General features: G+C 44.7%; 1 protein-coding gene across 1 annotated transcript in view; it reads left to right on the top strand.

The window, feature by feature from the left end:
* CTSW (cathepsin W) overlaps positions 1–19,799 on the top strand; it is a 133,283-nt gene that overhangs the window by 73,563 nt on the left and 39,921 nt on the right. Inside the window, exon 5 of the mRNA XM_082269650.1 lies at positions 2,760–2,853. Within this exon, the coding sequence (XP_082125776.1) occupies positions 2,760–2,853 (94 nt within the window). The remainder of the gene's footprint in view (positions 1–2,759; positions 2,854–19,799) is intronic.

Here is a 19,799-nt window from a genome sequence, read left to right on the forward strand (position 1 = left end):
CTTTTTATATTTGTTCAGCCTTCTGGCTGAACAAAAAAAAAACAAATCATCTATGGCCAGCTTGTAAGCAGGTACTTTCAAAATGTTCTGTCTATGTCAAAGGTATTCTTGTGTTGTATTATCTGCTCTGGGGTTGGTTATTTCAGTTGTATTGGGGTATAGGAACCATTACTACAATGTAGGTTTATTGCATCGTGTCCTTGGTTGACCTGTTGAGCTGGAGGGTCCACTCCTGGGAAGGAATGGTTAACACTGCCGCCAGGTTTTCCTGCTCTTTTTAGGAAGGTTACTGCCCCCTGCAGGTCCTACCTTATAATTAGGGACTCGTGAGTGCCCTAGAGGGATAGCTGGGCAAAGACTAAAAAATCTACCTGGTATGCTGTTGGTCTGACCCATCCATTGGGGAGAGCCCAGTCAGGGTTTCCACTGTTCAAAGTACTGCTCAAATGTCTAATTTAACTACCTCAGTAAAGAACCTTTGTTGTTTATTTAAATTGCCTGGTCTGAAGTCATTAAAGGGGTGCATTTTAGGTATATAAAAAGAACAGGGCTTACAACAGGGGACTAGGGAGTTTAGAGAAGATAAAGTACAGAAGTCTAATGAGCAGAGAAGTTGTCCTAAGGAGGTTATACTGTCATCATTAACAACTACCATATTAGTGTCAATTGTTAATACAGCCAAACAGCCAGGAAATGGATGACTTGTCATGGGCAATGAATGCTCTGGTAGTGAAGGGGGGTTATGCTTGGCCCCTTCACTAGTGACCAGTTCCCCACATACTGGGACCAATCTCATGGCACAGAGTACCTAGAGAGCTAGCCTAGAATCATAGAGAGAGATTTAGTAGCCCTATTTTGAGAGGACAGAAAATTTACACTGTAAAGCTAAACACTCACTTCTTTACATTGTAGCAAAGTGTCATTTTTTCAGTGTTGTCACATGAACAGATATAATAAAATACTGTATTTACAAAAATGTGAGGGGTACTAAGTTTTGTGAGATACTGTATATGTCTTTTGTCAACACGGAATGCCTTTGGCGTAAGCTGCATCATAACCTGTTTCTCACACTCATGCAAACTTGTTGATGTCTATAAATAAAGAATGTAAAAATATAAATAATAAAAAAATATATAAATATTCAACATTTTAATTGGCTACCCTGCAGGTTTTTGCCACAATGTCCTAGTATGCACCCCATACTAGCACATTATGACAGAGTTACCTTTGAATCAGAGGTCTCCAGCACTGAGCTGTCACTGCTCCTGGCGATTCCATCTTCACCCAGTTTTCTCTCCAAATTCACGATCTCTGGCCATTGGAGTCATCGTCGCGGCATTGGCGCTCTCTGCAGTCATGACACACTCAGTGTTCTAAAAATACAGAGAGTACTGCACATTAGCCAGTGACATCATTGTCTGGGACCAATGCTAATATCCATTAAACGGTTCAAGTTCAGGCCATTTGTTAGGCACCTAGAGGTAGGAGTCCCGGGTGTCCCTCGCTTCATTTGCTGAGATGCAGGAGCAATTGGTTCTCGCTACCATCAATCACAGCCAGTGAGGCGGGTGTAGTGGCCGGGGCTGAGCCGTACTGTGTGTCTAATGCCTCGTACACACGCAACGATTATCGGCCGACCGATCGGCCGTCTTTTGTCCAAGTTGTGTTTTGTTGGTTGGAATGTGCTCTAGACTGCACACGAATTTTCTCGGCCAACAAAAATCAACTTCAGAAGTGATGTCATGTGCTGGTTTACTTTCTGTGTGTTTTTTCTTCTCTGAGCATGCCCAGTCTTGCTCATCAGATTTTTGTCTGCCGAAATCTGTACTGACTGCACGAAAATCGGCCATTGTGTTGACGGCCAACAAAAATTTTATAGCCTGCACACCAGATTTTATTCGGCCGAAAATTCGGAGTCGGTTGTCGAAAGCATCATACTAACAAGCCGAAAATCGGCCGATCGGACGTTGGCCGAAAATTCACGGCCAATAATCGATGTGTGTGTACGAGGCATTAGGCTGGGTTCACATATTTGCAGCCACAGGTGTGATTCAGGTCCGAATTTTTGCCTGAATTCACACCTGAAGCAGACCCAAACACACACACAGGACCCTTCTGAAATCTGCTTTGTAACTGCCCCAGACCTGTGTGAATTGGCTCCATTGAGAGTTGGTCATGCGTATTGGATAAAAGGAAACCCGCATTCAGTTCGCACATATGTGAACCCAGCCTTATGGAGACAGAGAGCCAGCTTAGGAGTGAGCACACATGAGTGCCCCCAAAGCAAGCGACTTGCTTTTGGGGCACTTGGCAAGGGAGAGGGGCTCAGTGCACCAGCGGGGGACCCAAGAAGAGGAGGATCGGGGCTGTTCTGTGCAAAACCATCGCACAGAGCGGGTACGTATGACCTGTTTACTATTTAAAAAAAAAAAATTCCTTTACAAACATTTTAAAGCTGTTCTTTCATCTATTTGGCTGAAGTATGTGCACCTTGCTAGTTGATTAACATCTGCTCTGGCCATTTAGCAGCTGAGACTAGGACGTCCTATAACTATAACTGATAATTTTGCTGGACAGCTTGGCCTGTTACAGAACATGGAAAAATAACACATTTTCAGGCAGGATAGACAGGTAATAAACCGATGCAATAGGGTTCATTCAGACAGAAAAAAAAAGTGCTGTTATAATGCTATTGATCACAAGTTCAAAGATTTGCAATAGTTTTCTGTTTATCATAAATGCTTCCATTTCATTAACAGGGGCAGTGTGGATCCTGTTGGGCATTTGCAGCAGTTGGCAACATTGAGGCACAGTGGGGAATTCAAGGATATCCCAGGAACCTCTCAGTACAACGTAAACTTTTTTAATTTATCCTACAGATCACCATCATCCTCTGTACTCAGATATTCTCTATAGGTAGAATCTAAACATGGTAATTAGAGCATATTTCAATGCTTCTTTACTCTGTGCTTTTCCAAATATTTTAATATTTTCCAGACTAGCGAAAGAATAAAAATCTGCTACAGGCCCCTTTATTATTTTATGGAGGGTCTCACTTACATCATAACTATTGTTGTGCAAGTATAGGTGGTAGGATTAAATAACGACAGTCCATCCAGTTCAACTTGAGAGTGCGTGTGTGTATGTAGTTACGCCACTACCATTTTCCATATCCCTGTACATTGTGTTTGCTAAGAAACACATCTAAATGTTTATTGAATTATTCTACACTCTGACACCACCGGCTGTGAAAGGGAGCTCCACATCCTTACTGCTCTTTAGTAAAGAACCCCTTACACAGTTTAGGATTGAACCGCTTCTCATCCAACTTCATTGTGTGGCTGTGTGTCTCTTTTAGAGACCTTAAATTAAATAGTTTCCTCCCAATGCTAGAGTTACCATTCAAAAATTGGTATATTGCAATAGCTTTCACTCCTGAGTGTCTCTTCTCCAGGGATGGATAAGTTTAATGTTTGTAATTGTTCTTCATAAGTGAGGTCCTATAGCCCCCTTATTAGCTTTGTTGCCCTACTCTGGACTATCTCCAGTTCAGACACATCCTTCCTCAGGATTGGTGACCAGAACTGGACCACATACTCAAGATGTGGCCAAACCAGAGTTTTGTAAAGTGGTAGAATTATAGTTTTATACCTAAATACCCTTTTTAATGCATGCTAGCAGAGGTGGGGGACTTGAGTCACATGACTTTACTTAAGTCAGACTTAAGTCACCAGTTTGAGGACTTGAGACTTGCTTGACTAAAATGAATAAAAGACTCGACTTGACTTTGACTTGGTATTCATGACTTGAGACTTGACTTTGACTTGAGACATATGACTCGAAATGACTTTACTTTTGTAAGTTATTAAAGCGGAGTTCCACCCAAAAGTGGAACTTCCGCTTTAGGTGGTCCTAACCCCCTGACATGCCACATTTGGCATGTCATTTTTTGGGGGGGGGGAGCAGGAACCTAGTTTTGACAGGTACCCGGTCCCACTTCCGCTCGGAGCGCCGCGGCGCCCTGAGCGGAAGTTCTCCTCCCCCCCTCCCTCCCTGCAATCTTCTGGGACATGTCAAAGGTCCCAGAAGATTGCCGGCCAATCACGGTGCGTAGCGCAACTCGCGCATGCGCAGTGCGTACACGGCTGTGAAGCCGCAAACTGTCACAGCCGGGTGCCCACAGCAGTGATGCCGGCGCCGAGGGTGAGAGGATCGAGACTTCGGGCGGCCGCATCGCTGGACCGTTGGACAGGTGAGTGAAATGGCTTGAACTCCGCTTTAAATATTTGCATTTTAGCAAGATGTGTTAAAGCAAAACTAATGTGTCTGTTATGTTTCTGACACCACAGTCACTTAAAACACCTTAGTGTGTTCTGATTTTAAGGACACTGGCTGTTTAACAATGGAAATACTTAACATGGTTTTAGTGACTGTGGTGTTTAAACATGACCAGACTAAGGATTTTGAGCTGTTTGGGCATTCAAAGTGTTTCTCTAATATGCCAAGAAAAAAGCACTAAGCAGTTTTGTTAATGTTGAAAATAAAACAAAACCTTTCCTGACCACTGACTTTTAACTGATTTAAAGGTGAAAATTGGGGTAGATCAGTATTTTAACTTGATTTGTGACTTGACCAAAATAAATGACTTGACTTGCTTGACTTCTAGCAGGGACTTGACTTGACTTGTTTGCTTTTCGCCACAGTAACTTGGGACTTGCTTGAGACTTGAGACTTGCTTGTGACTTGCACATGTGTGACTTACTCCCATGTCTGCATGCTAGTAGTCTGCTAGCCTTGCTTCCTGCAGCATGATCTACTAGGATCCCCAGATCCTTTTCCATCTCCACAGGTTCTCCCACTAATGAGTATCTTGTATGTATATTTTTAGAACTCAAATGTAATACTTCATATTTTTCAATAATAATCCTCATCTGCCATCCTCTCTATTTTAGCTAGGTCTTTTTAATATGTTGCTATATCCTGTTGTGATGGTATTGCCCTGCTTGGCTTTGTATCATCAGCAAACACTGAGATTGAACTATTTCCAACCTCTATATTGTTTTTGAACAAGTTAAAGGGTAACTCCACCTTTTGATGAGAAAAAAAACATTCCCCTCTGAGTGATGAACATTGCAAGGATTATAAAAACCTTTGTTGCAGATTTTGTTATTCTGGAGAAATCACTGTTTGTTCCTCTGTGCTGAGTGGGTCTAATGGGAGTGGTTTCATAATTATCAATCAATTGTGTTACCTGCAGAGCACTAATGAGGAAATCTGTTGGGCCTGCATCCCTTTAGACGTGTTCCTATTGGGAGAATCTCACCAAAAATTATATTTTTGTTACAGGGGATGCCAGAAATCTGACTTTTACCTTAATGTAGACTTCTAGGAAAATTGGTGAGCCAATCACACAAGCAGGAAATTATGTTTCTCTTTCATTCATTGACAGACACAGCGACATATCTTCATTAGTCGAATGGGTTATGCTGCGCTTCCTAGGAGTAAGACACTAAGCGGAAAAGGGTTATCAAATTTTACAAAACTTTTAACTACGCTCATGGGGCAGTCCCAGGTGGTATACCCCCACTTCCTGCTCTAGGATTCCGTTTTTTTCTGCCTAGTCAGGAGTAAGGACCTAGCTTCTTGCTGGGATCTCTGCTCCTGGCATTTTTTGCCATTTTTCAACTAGATGTTTTTCTCTTTTGTTATTTTCTAGTTTTTAATTGTTCCTGTGAGAACTACAATCAACTGTCAGACTGGATATTCTAGATCCTGATGGTCACTCCAGTCCGACCAGTGAGCACGTGCAGATCTCAGCTCCACGCTAGGTCGGCCACGACATGCCCCCATTGGAGGGACTGGCTTGCGAGTGGGACACCTCGCATGGATGCACACAACCTAGTCACGACCGGAGTTGCAGCGTTTCTCGGGCCAGCAGCACCCCTCCAAGATGAGGAGGTGACCTGCATGGAGTGAATCCCACCCAGTCTCCAATGGTATGGTGAGTAACCCCCCCTTTTCTCCCTCGAGACGTTAGGGGCTAGTGTGGGTCCTCCCGGGGTCAGTGGTCTTACAGGTGAGCTGCCCTCCCCTAGTTTTTTTATCTGACCTCAATGGGGGTTTTTCCATCCCTTACCAACCCCCCTCCCACCCCCATCCTATCCCCCTTCGCATTTTCCCCATCCCCCCCCCCCAAGGGGGGCATCCAGGGGTGTTCTTTTCTGTGATGGGGTGCGGTGGGTAGTCTACGGCTAGTCACTGTGGTTTTTAGGGGGCTGGGTGTGCATACTGTACTGTGGGGGTCCCAGGTGGGTCTTTTGAGGGGTTTGGGTGGGCATTCCTCATGCCTGCAGGTGCCACCATTGTCTGGCATGTGCGGCAGCTTGGCGGCCTCTTTCTTGTAGACTGGTAGTGGCTCGGTCCATTTTCCCAAAGACCGGTGTGGCCGGAACTAATGCGCATGCGCAGCAGCCATTTTCTAGTAACTGCATTTCGCTATAGACAGCAGGCGGCCTCTGGTGGCAGCACAGACGCTCCTCAGTCAGAGCAGCGTGCTGCAAGAGAATTATCGCCTTTTCTCCACGCTCCTTGTATGGCGGAGACGCGGGTGGTGGTGAGTCCTGGGGCAGTATCTCTCTGTCTGGTCAGGCTATTTGCAGTGTTCTGGGACCTGTAGTCCCACAGGCATCAATATTGCTTGGGTTTTAATATTAATACAGCTCTGTTGAAACTTTTCACTGTGTTCCCATTGCGGCACCAGGATGGAGCCGGCCGAACATGTCTCACCACCAGACCCACTCTCCGAGGGGGATCTTTGGGGTCCCACTCTATGATGGCGGTCCTACAATCTTTAGTGTCAAAAGTGGACATGGTTTTGCAAAAGAGACCTGCCAAAAAGCGCCTGCTGTCCTCTCCTGTTTTATCTGCCTCCTCAGAATCTGAGGCGGATGTGCCCACCATGGACGATAGTCACCCCACAGGGTCCACATCCCAAGCATCTCGAGTGGTTCTGACAGTGAGGATGATTCCTTTTCCTCCAACTCGGTGCAGGAAAAAGTGCTGGTAGAGGCACTGATTGTGTCAGTGTGGGAAACTTTAAAAATGGAGGACGCAGCTAATGCTGCGTTGGACAGGCCGGTGCAAGTATGGCACCCGCAGACCTTTCAGAGTGACTAAAGAGTTTCCTTTCCCTGCCTATTTCGACAAGATTGTTTCTAGTCAATGGGGCTCCCCGAAACGTATGGCTGGGATACCTAAGCGTTTCGCTAGGAGATATCCCTTTGAAGAGTCTCTGGTAAAGAAACTGACGATACCACCGGTGGTGGACTTCCCAGGTTTCTAGATTGAATAAAGCCACTTTATTGCCTGTGGAGGATGCTCCGTCCTTTAAGGACCCTGCAGATAGGAAGGCTGAAGCACTGGTACGCCATCTTTTTGCCATTACCTTGGTCTCCCAGACCTTGACGGAGTAAGCAAAGCTATTACGCCAAGATTTAAAGGAGTGTCAGCATCCTCAGGAAATGGCGGAGCAAAAAATTCAGGGATTGCAATATATCTGCAATGCCTCCCTGGATGCAGCTCCATTAGCCTGCAGGGCATCGGTGATGGCGGTGACTTTACGCCACATGATCTGGTTGAAATGCTGGTCTGCGGACCAGGCTTCCAAACAGGTTCTGATGGATCTTTCCTTTGTGGGTGACTGTCTGTTTGGAGCCTCCATGGAGCAGATCATTAAGGGTCTCACGGGAGGCAAGAGTACCTTGCTTCCTCAGGTTGCTAAGAATAAAGAGTTTCGCCGCAAACGTGGTCCGGTCTTTTCTGCTCACAAGCGGCCCTTTCGTCCCACGGGGTTGCAGGACAAAGGGTCTAAACCATCTCGACCTTCTTCAGGGGGTCCCAAGTGACCCTGGGGTGGTAAGTCCAAGACAGGTTCCTCCGACCTCACGGAGAAGCCCTCCTCTGCCTGAAGGGACGCCCTCACCTGTTCTCGGGTGGGGGGACATCTTTGTTTCTTTCAGGATCCATGGATCTCGTTCATCCAAGACAAATGGGTTCTCGAGTTGGTTAGGTCCGGTTACAAGATCGAGTTTCGGTCCTTGCCCCCGCCAAGGTTCTTCCCTTCCAATTTGCGGTTGTCCAAGGATCGCCTTCAAGGCCTTTTTGAAGCTGTTCAGGACTTGTTGTCACAAAGTGCGCAGGCTCTCCCTTACAGAGCCCTGAGCACATGGTTAGGCCTCAGGCTTCAGGCCTACCCAGCAGCAGCTGTTCCTCACACACCCAGGAGGAGAGGAGAGATTGGCGCAATCAGATGATCAGAACTGTAAACAGTTTCTATGCATATAGCTAGGTATGGCAAGGTGGGCTTCAGTGTACAAAGTCCGGTGTGGCTTGCTGAACACTTCGATGGCCGCCTCCAGTAAAGGGTGAAGTAACCCTGTATGAGCCAAAACAAGAAGAGAAAAGACCGGGCGCCGATCTAAGTGTAGCAATAAAAACTTTTAATAGCAATAGCAAGAGTACTACTCACAGGAGTATGTTAAAAACAGGCATCTCAATAGTGGGTGTGCAGAGTTCGTCCGGGGGGTCCTCCAAAAGTCCTGTTGGAACTGGTGCTGCGAGGGATATGCAGCGGCTTCCTGGTGCGGGACGCGCTGATCTCTCTGTGTTGATCCGGCAGCGTGGGTCCGTAGGATGGAGGGCCGTGGTGTCCCTCCATAGGCCCTCCATCCTACGGACCCACGCTGCCGGATCAACACAGAGAGATCAGCGCGTCCCGCACCAGGAAGCCGCTGCATATCCCTCGCAGCACCAGTTCCAACAGGACTTTTGGAGGACCCCCCGGACGAACTCTGCACACCCACTATTGAGATGCCTGTTTTTAACATACTCCTGTGAGTAGTACTCTTGCTATTGCTATTAAAAGTTTTTATTGCTACACTTAGATCGGCGCCCGGTCTTTTCTCTTCTTGTTTTTCCTCACACACCCACCCAGAAAAAGGACACAGATCACCTGACTTCCTCTAAATAAATAGCTTCTCTCTGCATGCTTAGCTACCAGTATAATGAAAAGAAAGGAAACCCCCTAAAAAGGGTGGGACTTTAAGGGTAACTAGTAAAGATCTCTCATTAGAAAGATAGAATTGAATAAAATATACAGTTTATTAGAACAAGTGTGATTGTAAAAGGGATCAACCAAATAAATTGTGATACAATCTAAATACTGGTACAATACAGTTACAGATACATAGCAGAGTCCAACGTGTTTCGAGATTGTGTAGTACAAGAATCTTCCTCAGGGAGTCTGCATGTCTTCCTGGAAAGCATAATCACATGCCAAAAATAAGTCCAAGAAAACAAAAACAAAATATAATAACATACATATTGTATATCAAGTCATCCATATCAATACTTTTTTGCAGTTGCGACAACATATTATTCCACCTTATTGCAAGAATATGACATTTAGTTGGTTAACAGTAAATATACCAAAAACATAGTTTTCCACCCCATTAAAAGAGCAGAAATCAAGAGGAGAGGAAAAGAAGGGAAAATAAAATAAAATAAATAGAAAAATAAATAAAAATAAATAAAAAGCACAAAACACACAAAATACCACTCGGTGAAGGTTCACATACCCGCAGAAGCTCGGAGCCACACATATTGTCCAAAGGGGGATATAATGAAATCCCGCAAGGTAAGAGCTAGAGTCAGATATTTTTGGTCATAAATCTTCTTTACCTACAAATAATAATTCAATATCAGGGAGACAGGTTCGATGGATTAAATTCCCTATATATCAAATATTTCAGATCACTTCACCTGTTGTGATGATCCAAAAAAATTATAAATTGTGTGTAGGAACAGGGAGGAGATAAGTCCGTACTGTCCGAGACTAAAATAAAGGAAAGGATTCCAAACACCTTTCCAGTAGTTGTCCTCAAGTGGGGGTGCCTATTGGGACTTAATGAGTCGTGACCCCTGATAAAAGATGAAAAAACAGAAACAGAAAAACACTAAAAAAGCAGACAGAGTAAATGTGTCCAAAAACCTCAAATGGAGTATGTAGTAAACCCTTATCATTTAGGGTATCTTACCTCCGTATTGAAGTGAAACAACCATGGTGTCTCAGGCGACTTTGATGGATAGAATGTCCACAAGGATATATATGAAAGAATATAGTATATATTCCAAAGTTTCAGGTTGATGTCATTAGCCTAGAATACATATAGGGATATCATATATATATATATGTATACCTTCATGTGTATATCAATGGAGTAAAGGCATATCCCCACTGAATAGTGAGTTTGTTTCAATTTAATTGCCTTACCTCAGTATTAAGGTGAATTAGCCACAATATCCAGACAAATTCAGAAGATGCAATGTCCACCGGGGAATGCACTTCTGTTCCAGAATAATTCCGGTATCAATACCTCACTTCGCCTAAAATATAAAGATAGTATGTCCATCTAATTGCCCATCCATGGTGTTATGGCATCAATGGGTATCCCCAGTAAAGCAGAGTATAAATACCGTTTGATGGAAGAAGAGCGACAAACATCTAATAGCACTGTCCGCCAGCATAGATGGTCTAAGGTCCTAGGGCTGTTGGTGCATCCAATAGTATCCACCCACTAAAATATGTGAGGAACAGAAAACAAGTCCTCCTTAGTTACAGTGCAATCAGCTCTTTAGCAGTTAGAATCCCCCGAGATGTACTTACTGAATTGTAGGGAGGCTTAGAGGAACATCGGTCCTATCCTGTCACGGAGAGATCACTCACCGGACTGACTCTCGGCGTTCCCTTGAGTAACAAACCGAGGCTTGTGACTTCCCATCAAATATCGCGAGATTTCGTATAATTTAATGATCGGCATTTTGTGATGTCGTCATTTCCGTCTTTTCATATCGCGGGAGATACCGCGAGTTTTGACGGTGACATCACATCCGGTTTGGGTATATCATAGAGCGCTCCACGGGACAACCGTCGGTGATAGACTTCCGCCCTAACTCACCGATGGGTGTGGATTCATATCCGCCCATAGTTCTGGTGGTCCGTAGGTATCACACAAGAGAAGCATAGAACAATAGGGCAATTGGACATTTCTGAATAAACGATCAGATCCAGCAGTGTATATATGAACAAAAGGTTCAAAAATATAAGGATTCTAAAAAGAAACCTAAAGAATATTCAAATTCCCTATTGTAGGGGAAATACTGATGCCGGTTAAAACAAAGGGAAATCATATCAGATATCGCCCCGGCACGGGTGGTAGCGTTTTACCCCCTGGAACACCCGGGGTTCAGACATGGAAATCCCACAAACCTAGTAGGGGATTTATCCAGCTGTATAACGCATATTTCTCCAGATGTAAGTGGGACACCCGGAAGAATTGGGGGTCCCTAGGAGAAATGTCTCACCCGTGCCAGGCTCCTAACCTGCGGGTAATCTCCCCATGAAAAAATGTATAGCCATGCAGACTGGCATGGTTGTGACTTCAGGACTGCTGGCTAGCGGACCCACCAAGTGGGGGGAAAAAAAAAAAAAAAAAAAAAACGGGGGGGGGGGAATTTGGTTGTATATAGGGATAATTGATTGATTTTATGTATTGGAGGAAAAAATGTTAGTCGCACCCTGCAATCACATAATTTGTGCCATAAAAGTAAATATAATGTGTCATTAGTGTTACAAATGAATCAATAATAATAGACCCACTTAGAGAAATGTGTTTTCCTAAAAAAGGTTAGATACTTGGTATTATATATCTTCAGAATACTTAAAAGAAAACCCTCCAAAGAGGTAGGGGGGGGGGAAAGGGGGAATGTTTGATGTAAACCCTGAATTACCAGGGAAGACATCCAAAGCATGTAGAACAGACAGAGGGAAAGGGGAACAGAAAAATAGAGGAAAATCAACGTTTAAACATAGATGTGAAAAAAGTATGTAAGAGGACCTTTAGTCCGTCTTTCCTGAAAAGAATCCTTCCAAAAAGGGTCTATAACTTTCCATTTCATTCAGGCCAGGGGGGGTCGTTGCCCCAAGTCTAGCAATCCAGCGCATTTCGTGCTGGAGAAGCTGCTTGTTCCAATCGCCCCCCCTGGCCGGAATGTGCACCCTTTCCAGGGCATAAAAAGTAACCTTGGGGGTCCTGTATCTGTGGGTGATGGCCATATTTTGGCCAAGTGGTAGATATAAATTACCGATGTTTAGGCTTTGCATATGTTTGCTGATACGTTTGCCAAGTTCTTGTTTGGTCTTCCCAACATAAAAAGCCTTACATTCGCACCGCATCAGATACACGACCCCCTTGGTTTTGCAGTTAACAAAGTGTCTTGGGTGAAATAATTCACCATTAGGGAGTCTTGTGGTTTTACATCTGACTATCACTTTACATTGGTCACAGTTGCCGCAGGGAAATGTCCCTTTGTCCCGGCAAGGATCTCCTCTATCTGAGCCCTTATATTCACTTTGGACTAAATCGTCCTTCATGGAAGTGGCTCTTCTATAGGTGATAGCAGGGGAAGGTGTTACTATCTGTTGGAGAATAGGGTCCTCCCTAAGTATTGCCCAGTGCTTTTTAAGAATCCCATAGATTTTATCGTGTTCATTAGAGTAGTTAAGAATTATCCTTGGTGGGTTCTTTTGAGGTGCTTCACTTTTTTTGGGGATTTTAAAGAGTAAATCCTGTCTATTCATAGTTTGTACTCTGTTAAAGTTTTTCCTAAGACAGGTCTTAGAGTATCCTCTTTCAAGGAGTCTCTGCGTTAATTCTCCTGCCCTTTCCTTGAAGTCCCCTTCTGAGGAACAGTTTCTCTTAATTCTTAGATATTGCGAATACGGAATTGATCTCTTGAGAGGCTCGGGGTGAAAACTAGCTGCATGTAGCAGGGTGTTCCCTGCTGTGGATTTCCTAAATAGGGTTGTTGATATCTGACCCTCGTCACTTTTGTTGATAGTAATATCTAGGAAGTCCACAGATTTTGAATCATAGTGCATGGTAAAAAACAGGTTCATGTTGTTATTGTTTAGTCTTCTAAGCCATTCTTCCAGAAGTTCCACCGGACCGTCCCATACCAGGAAGATGTCGTCGATGTACCTCTGCCACATGACTATGTGGCAGAAGTACATCGACAAGTCTTCACTGGTAATGATATTGTGTTCCCACTCCCCCAGGTACAGGTTTGCGTAGGATGGGGCACAGCAGGTCCCCATCGCTACACCCTGTACCTGGAGGTAGTGGGAACCTTGGAAAGAGAACACATTGTGTTCCAAAATAAATTTCAAGATTTCCAGGATGAAGTTGTCATAGTTTTGTTCCTGATGGCCTCGCTGTTTCAGGATATTAGTTATGGCCAGAAGACCCTTCTCATGTGGTATAGAATTGTATAGACATTCCTCATCTATAGTTGCAAGAAAAGCATTAGGTGGTATAGTCACATCTTCTAAAATTTGGAGCATGTGGATGGTGTCCTTAGTATACAAGGTTAGACCAGTGACATGGGGTCTTAGATGGGCATCCACCACACGGCTTGCTGTTTCCGTGATGCTGCCATTACCCGATACTATAGGACGGCCCGGTGGATTCTCCAGGTCTTTGTGGACCTTAGGTAGACAGTAGAAAGTGGGGGTACGGAGGTATGGTGTCCTCATGTACTCCCACAATTCTGTCGTTATTGTACCTATTTCCCTGGCTCCATCAATGATGGCATAATATTCATCATTAAATGTTGAAATTGTGTGGGCTGATATTTTCTGATAACATGTTTTGTTATCTAAAAATTGATAACTCATTTTTTCATAATTTACATTGTCCATCAGAACAATGTTCCCTCCCTTATCACTAGGTTTAATAGTGATATTGTTATTTTTTTGGAGGGTTTTTAAGGCTTTACGTTGGTCAGGGGGGAGGTTATCTTTGGTAGAGTGGATATTGAGTTTATCAATGTCCTTCGAGACTTGTCTAACGAAGAGGGCTATTGTTGGATTCTGATTAAATTGAGGAAATTTTGGAGATTTTCTCCTAAATCGTTTGGTAGGAACTTTATCCTTATTCTGTGTTTGTGTAGATTCCTCATCTGAGGAGCTATTAAGATTTTCCCAAATTTCTTCATTGTCATAGCCACTCTCCTGCAGAAGCTGATTCAAGTCCCGAAGGGCTCGATATTCTGCTGCTTTAAGTTGAGTGTCTGGTCTTTGCATTTTATCTGTATGTTTAAAGTATTTGCTTTAAAAGAAAATGTCCCTTGCAAATAGATTTATGTCTTTAATGACACTAAACCTATCTGTAGGTTGACTGGGACAAAAGGATAAACCCAATCTTAATAATTCCTCCTCCCCTTTAGTCAGATTATGAGATGATAAATTAATAATGGTTAGTCCACTTTCTCGGTTACCCGGACTGCGAAAGAATCCATACTGACTTGCGTTTTGACTGCCTGTCTCGTATGGGGTCTTCCTAAAAAAGGACCCTTACTGTTGGTGCCTTGGGATTTATTGATTGTCGCCCCATCAGATTGTGTAAGAGTGGAGTCTTGGTTCTCAATGGAACCACCCCAGCTTCACTGCTAGTACCCTCGTTATTTTTGGGTGTGGATGTTGATCCCTGAGGGATGTTAGTTTTTTTCTTAGTTTTATCCTTGTTTTTTCCCCATTGTGGGTATTCACCTCTAGGGCGTCCCCGTGGGTTTGTTTGGGAAGAGTTGGAGGCAGAGGAGTCAGAGGAGTGATTATCACTCCTGTTGTACTCACTCCTACGCCTCGTTGTCCTTGGTTCCATCTATATGCTTTGCCTTCATTGAAAGCTGTTATGTCCCTCCAATATTTTTTCTCTTTCCTTTGTAATATTACTTTGTTATAGTCTTCTAAGTATGTTTTTAATTTGCTCTCTTGTTCTATGTATAGAGGAGAGGTTTTTATTGGGGCTAATTGTTTATTGATGGCAGAAACTTCTGTTTCAATAAGTTTTAGTTGTTTTAGATATTCAGCTTGAAGGAGAATCATGAGATTCTTAGAGCATTCATTTAGAATTCTCTCCCAATCCTGTTTAAGTTCTGACGAGATATTCTCAAGGGTAGGGAAGATCTGAATCCTTAATCCCAAAGGATTCAGACCTTCCTTCACATATTTATCAAAAGATTTTATATGCCAGTGTAGTGCTGACTTTTTTTCTAAGAAACGTTTTAAAGTAGAAAATAAAGTAAAAATGTCCGATTCTATCTGTTCTTTTTGTTGGAATTTGCTTTCAATGTCTGACATTAACTCCTCCCACCCATCTCCCTGGAAGCCTCCCATTCTGGGATATATGTGGTATACAGGCTTTAGGGGGTTTCCTTTCTTTACATTTCCCAAGGGATTATGGTAACACATTATCTGGAAATTACCTACATACTTGTACAGCTACCAGTATAATTGGCTGAGAGAAGTATACATATTAATATCCTGACTCACTGTAATTCATCACACTAATGCCAAAGGTAACAGTGCCACCTATTGACAAAAGGGAGAAACACAGCTAAATCAGGATTAGAAGGAAATCCAATGATCACAAAGACTACAAATCAGCCAGGCTAAGTATCACCTAGCACAGCTAAATTTATTAGCAACCCTGTGTAGGACAAGGGTGCTACATATATGACCATAAATCCGGGAGAGCAAAGTTGGTTAGGAGATGACTTAATCTAGTGGGGTGTTTTGTGGAAGCTCAATTTGATCCCTGAGGTAGATGGTCCAGGTTAGGGTTTAACACCTTATTAAAGTCCCCCAACTTGGCAATATGCTTCAGCTGTGGCAACACGACTGCTGGTTTCTTGTCCGTCATTGTCACCCCCTCTCTCTAGGCTCACATTATTCCCTTCATTAACCTTCGAACCAACATCACAGCTTTCAAATTGCTGTGCATCCTCCAGCAGCATGTCACTGACACTATGATCGAATAGTTCAGGTGACTCCTCCGTGCATGATGGTGGGGCGACAGAAGCCTGTGGAACGGGCCACTTTGGCAGTTGTGGTGGAAGGCAAACTACTGTGAGCGTGGGTGTCAGAGAACGAGGAGGATGAGGACGGCTTATTGATCCACTCCACCAACTCTTCCACATGTTCTGGCTGAATAGCACCGGCAGCACCGAAAATAAAGGACAGGCGTGCCCCGCCTGCAGAGGATGCACTATTTCGACTGTGACCACCACTTTTCATAATGGACACAGAGGCTGCTTGCCCTCTTTTCGTGGCCTGTGAGCATCAGCCTCTCCTTGTCAACCTTTCGGACATGATGTTGATACAGATCAATATAGGGTATACGCAACTAACCAATAGATACTCAATGACCTGATATGATGTAATCGATAGCCCTATAGTTGAGCTGTGGTGGTTATAGATGTACACAAGTGACTGATTAACAATGCTCTCACTGATATGATGTGATCTATAGCCCTATAGATGAGCTGTGCTGCTTATAGGATGTACGCAAGTGACCGATTAACAATACTCTCACTGATGTGATGTAATCGATAGCCCTATAGATGTCGAGCTGTCGTGGTTATAGTATGTACGCAAGTGACCGATTAACAATACTCTTTCCCCGATATATCGGAATCGGCCCCTGAGGTTACCGATATTGCTGATATTTCGGAAAGTTCTTGTACCGGATTGATGCCTGCAGCTAGAGGCATCACCCCGGTACTGGCGTCCATAGCCGACGGTCGGCTGTCTTGTAATAAAACCGATGCGGCTGAGAAGCAGCTCGGCTGTCATTATAAGGAGCGGGAGGGGACATCCCCCCCCCTCCTGCTGCCTTCCACGGCTCGCCTGGGTCTCCCGTCCCAACGGGAGACCCGGGCAACCATCCCACATGGCCGCTGAAGACCCGATCAAAGCCGCATTCGGCTCTGATCAGGTCTCCATGTAAAAACCCGGAAGTGATGTCATGACATCACTTCCGGGTACTCTGCGCCAAATTAAAAAAAATGACAGCATTCAAAACAGCCAAACTTGGCGTTTTGAATGCTTTTAAGTGCAAAGGAATTGCTTGGGGTCTTTTAGACCCCAAGATCATTCCACATCAGTACCTGTCAAGAAAAAGAAATAAAATGTTTTAAATGTACAAAAATATCAGCCTATACCAATATTCAATGGCCAAAATATCAGTATCAGTATCGGCTTTAAAAAAATTATATTGGTCAATCACTACTATAAAGCATATAAAACCAATAAAAACAACTCCCTCCCCCCTCCCTGCTCTTGACTTCCCCCCAGCTGGGTCTAAGCATAGATTACCTAGAATAGAACATATAACCAAAAGTCCTTAATCATATTGCCTGTACCAGCTGGTCAGGCTGCTGTAGGGGACAACCTCTGGCTAAAGGGTGTAATGGGGTCTAGAACACAAAGCTTTGGGGTGCACAACCTAATGCAAAAGGATGTACACATTTATGTTATGCAGAATGCAGTAGGGGTAGGGACAACCAACACCTTTAGGTGAACAGAAGCGAAGTTGTTGTAATTACGTATCACTATCAATTACTAGTTTTCACCTTTAACTAAAAATATATATAGATATAGTGTGTGTGTGTGTGTGTGTGTGTGTGTATATGTGTAGCACTTCTCCCATGGGAGCTGCTGAGTGTGGGTTCCCCTGGGTTTCCATTAGCAACAGTAGAACATTCAGACATGTTTCCAAGTGTTTTTACCTCAAACAAGGACCAGTCCAGTTTCTTTGTTTTTTTTTTTTTGTTTTATTAGGAACTTGGATAGGAGAAGGGATGAGTGGGATACTCCATTGGAACTGAACTACGCACAAAAAGGCAGGGACTGTACAGAAAATGCTGATTAACGCTGGTTAACGCTGACTGACGCTGGTTAACGCTGACTGACGCTGGTTAACGCTGACTGGCGCTGGTTAACGCTGATTGAGCTAGTCACGGCTAGGCCGCTTACTTTACTTCACCTTTGACTGTGAAAGAGTCCTGTTAGCTTCCTAAGGTACTCCTTTCCTGAGGTAGCTGACTTGTATTGTAGACTGCACTGCTGAGCAACTTCAGGGCCTTTCCTGGCACCCCCTTTATCCCTAAACTTCAGGGCTTTACAACTTGGCACCCCCTTTACAGTAACACACTGGGTTAGCTGGCTCCTTGATCTCCTTGACCTCTCTGGAGTCGTCCCCTTTCCTATGCAGACCCCTGGGCAGATTCTTGAGCACTCACGATACTGTTTTTGCAGAAGTATTCTGCCCAGCAGCTTCACTTGGTCAGCACACTGGATCCTCTGCAGCACAGCTCAACCCCTGGTCCCTAGGCCAACTGCCTGGACCACCTTCCTCACTTCAGCAGGAGGAGATACAGCCGCCCACCTCCTCCTGGGACTTTGCTCCCGCCAAAAGACACCCTGTCACATGCTCCCTCGGGATTTATTCCCAATCCCAGGATGCATTACAGCAATGTCCACCCATCAGGACAGTCATAAACCCTGGTGTGCTATTGGCTAGGTTTCCTCCACTGTCCAACAAGGTCTCTCATTGGATACAGTGGGGAGACTCCCAAAACTCAACAGGTCACACCTGGAAACATGTGACAGGCTAACTAACAGATCAGACCCCTCTGATAAGCAGAACAGGGCCACACATATGCTTTGCCTAGCACCTATCTAGGAGTGTGCTACATACAGTGGGTACGGAAAGTATTCAGACCCCCTTAAATTTTTCACTCTTTGTTATATTGCTGTCATGGGTCTGCTACCTAAGGGGTTAACTTAGTGTAGAGTCTGCAGCCTAATTGCAGTGATTGGCAACAGGCTGCTCTATTTAAACTCTGCAGCAGCATTATGTCCTTGCTGTCTGATCTGCAGCTTCCTGTGACCCCTGCTCCTGTTTACCTGCTTCTGTGATTGATCTCCTGTACGACCCGGCTTGACTTTGGACTTCCCTTGCTTTCTGCCTGCACCTGACCTCGGCTCCCCTCTGACCTTGTACCTGCATGCTCGTTTGGATTCCACGCTGCCCGCCTGTTGTTGACCCGGCCTGTGAACTGATCCGTTTGCCTGTGAACCCCCTGAGTGAGTGTGGACTCGGATGTTCCGTCCTTCTGCCTGCCTGCTGTTGGGATCCTTCTACCTGCTGGTTGTCTCCTCTTAAAGCATCTGGGACCTTGGAGCTACCCGTCCAACAGCTGACCCGCCAGGCCCTCATACCATTCTGCTCTCCCGTGCCACCTGTCTGCTCTACCAGGGGCCGCGAGTCAGATACGTAAGGGAGGCCTTCCTCTGCACTATCGGGCTCATCAGTCAGGTACGTGAGAAGTTGACAGTATCAGACAGCCATGTCTGAGCCTGAGCGAGGAACCTCCCCCATGGAAGAACTGTGCCGACATCTGGCGGGTCTGACACAAGCTGTTAAGGATTTACAAGAGGGATATACTCGGCTGGAAGAACGAGTTCAAATTCTGTCATCTCCCGCCAACACCACAGGTGCTACCTCATCCGCACCTGCGGTAGTGATGTTACCACCAGAACCAAGGGTACCCACACCCGAAAGATTTGCGGGTGAACGTAGCAAATACAGAGCCTTTCATAATGCTTGCGAACTCTATTTTGCCCTGCAACCCCGCACCTTTTCTTTGAAAGCAACCAAAGTGGGCTTCGTTATCTCCCTGTTGACCGGAGAACCCCAAGCCTGGGCACATCGCCTTCTGGAACAAAAGGCCGAATCGCTAAGCAACCTCACCACGTTCTTTGAAGCGATGTCCCAACTTTATGAGGACCCCCAGCAGACTGCGACCGCTGAGGCCGCAATACATGCACTTCAACAAGG

This window comes from Pelophylax lessonae (assembly GCF_965119305.1).
Source record: "Pelophylax lessonae genome assembly, chromosome: 10".
In the NCBI taxonomy this organism is placed as follows: Eukaryota; Metazoa; Chordata; class Amphibia; order Anura; family Ranidae; genus Pelophylax; species Pelophylax lessonae.